Raw genomic sequence first — 230 nt, forward strand, 5'->3', positions numbered from 1 at the left:
CGGCCGCCCGAGCACGCGCTGACCGGCCCCCTGCACCCCACCATGACCATGGCCTGCGAGACACCCCCCGGCATGAGCATGAGCAGCACCTACACCACGTTAACCCCTCTGCAGCCTCTACCTCCCATCTCGACGGTCTCGGACAAGTTCCCTCACCACCACCACCACCATCACCACCACCACCATCCCCACCAGCGGATACCGGGCAACGTGAGTGGCAGGTTCAACCT

The 230-nt window shown here is 65.2% G+C and overlaps 1 protein-coding gene across 1 annotated transcript in view; it reads left to right on the forward strand.

The window, feature by feature from the left end:
* Nucleotides 1-3: 3 nt before the first annotated feature.
* LOC104461916 (hepatocyte nuclear factor 6-like) overlaps nucleotides 4-230 on the forward strand; it is a gene marked incomplete at both ends in the record, with an annotated part of 483 nt that continues 256 nt past the window's right edge. The window contains one exon of the mRNA XM_010073661.1: nucleotides 4-230. This exon is cut by the window's right edge and continues 256 nt beyond it. Within this exon, the coding sequence (XP_010071963.1) occupies nucleotides 4-230 (227 nt within the window).

The sequence above is a fragment of the Pterocles gutturalis genome, unplaced genomic scaffold, assembly GCF_000699245.1.
Source record: "Pterocles gutturalis isolate BGI_N339 unplaced genomic scaffold, ASM69924v1 scaffold31107, whole genome shotgun sequence".
Classification (NCBI taxonomy): domain Eukaryota; kingdom Metazoa; phylum Chordata; class Aves; order Pterocliformes; family Pteroclidae; genus Pterocles; species Pterocles gutturalis.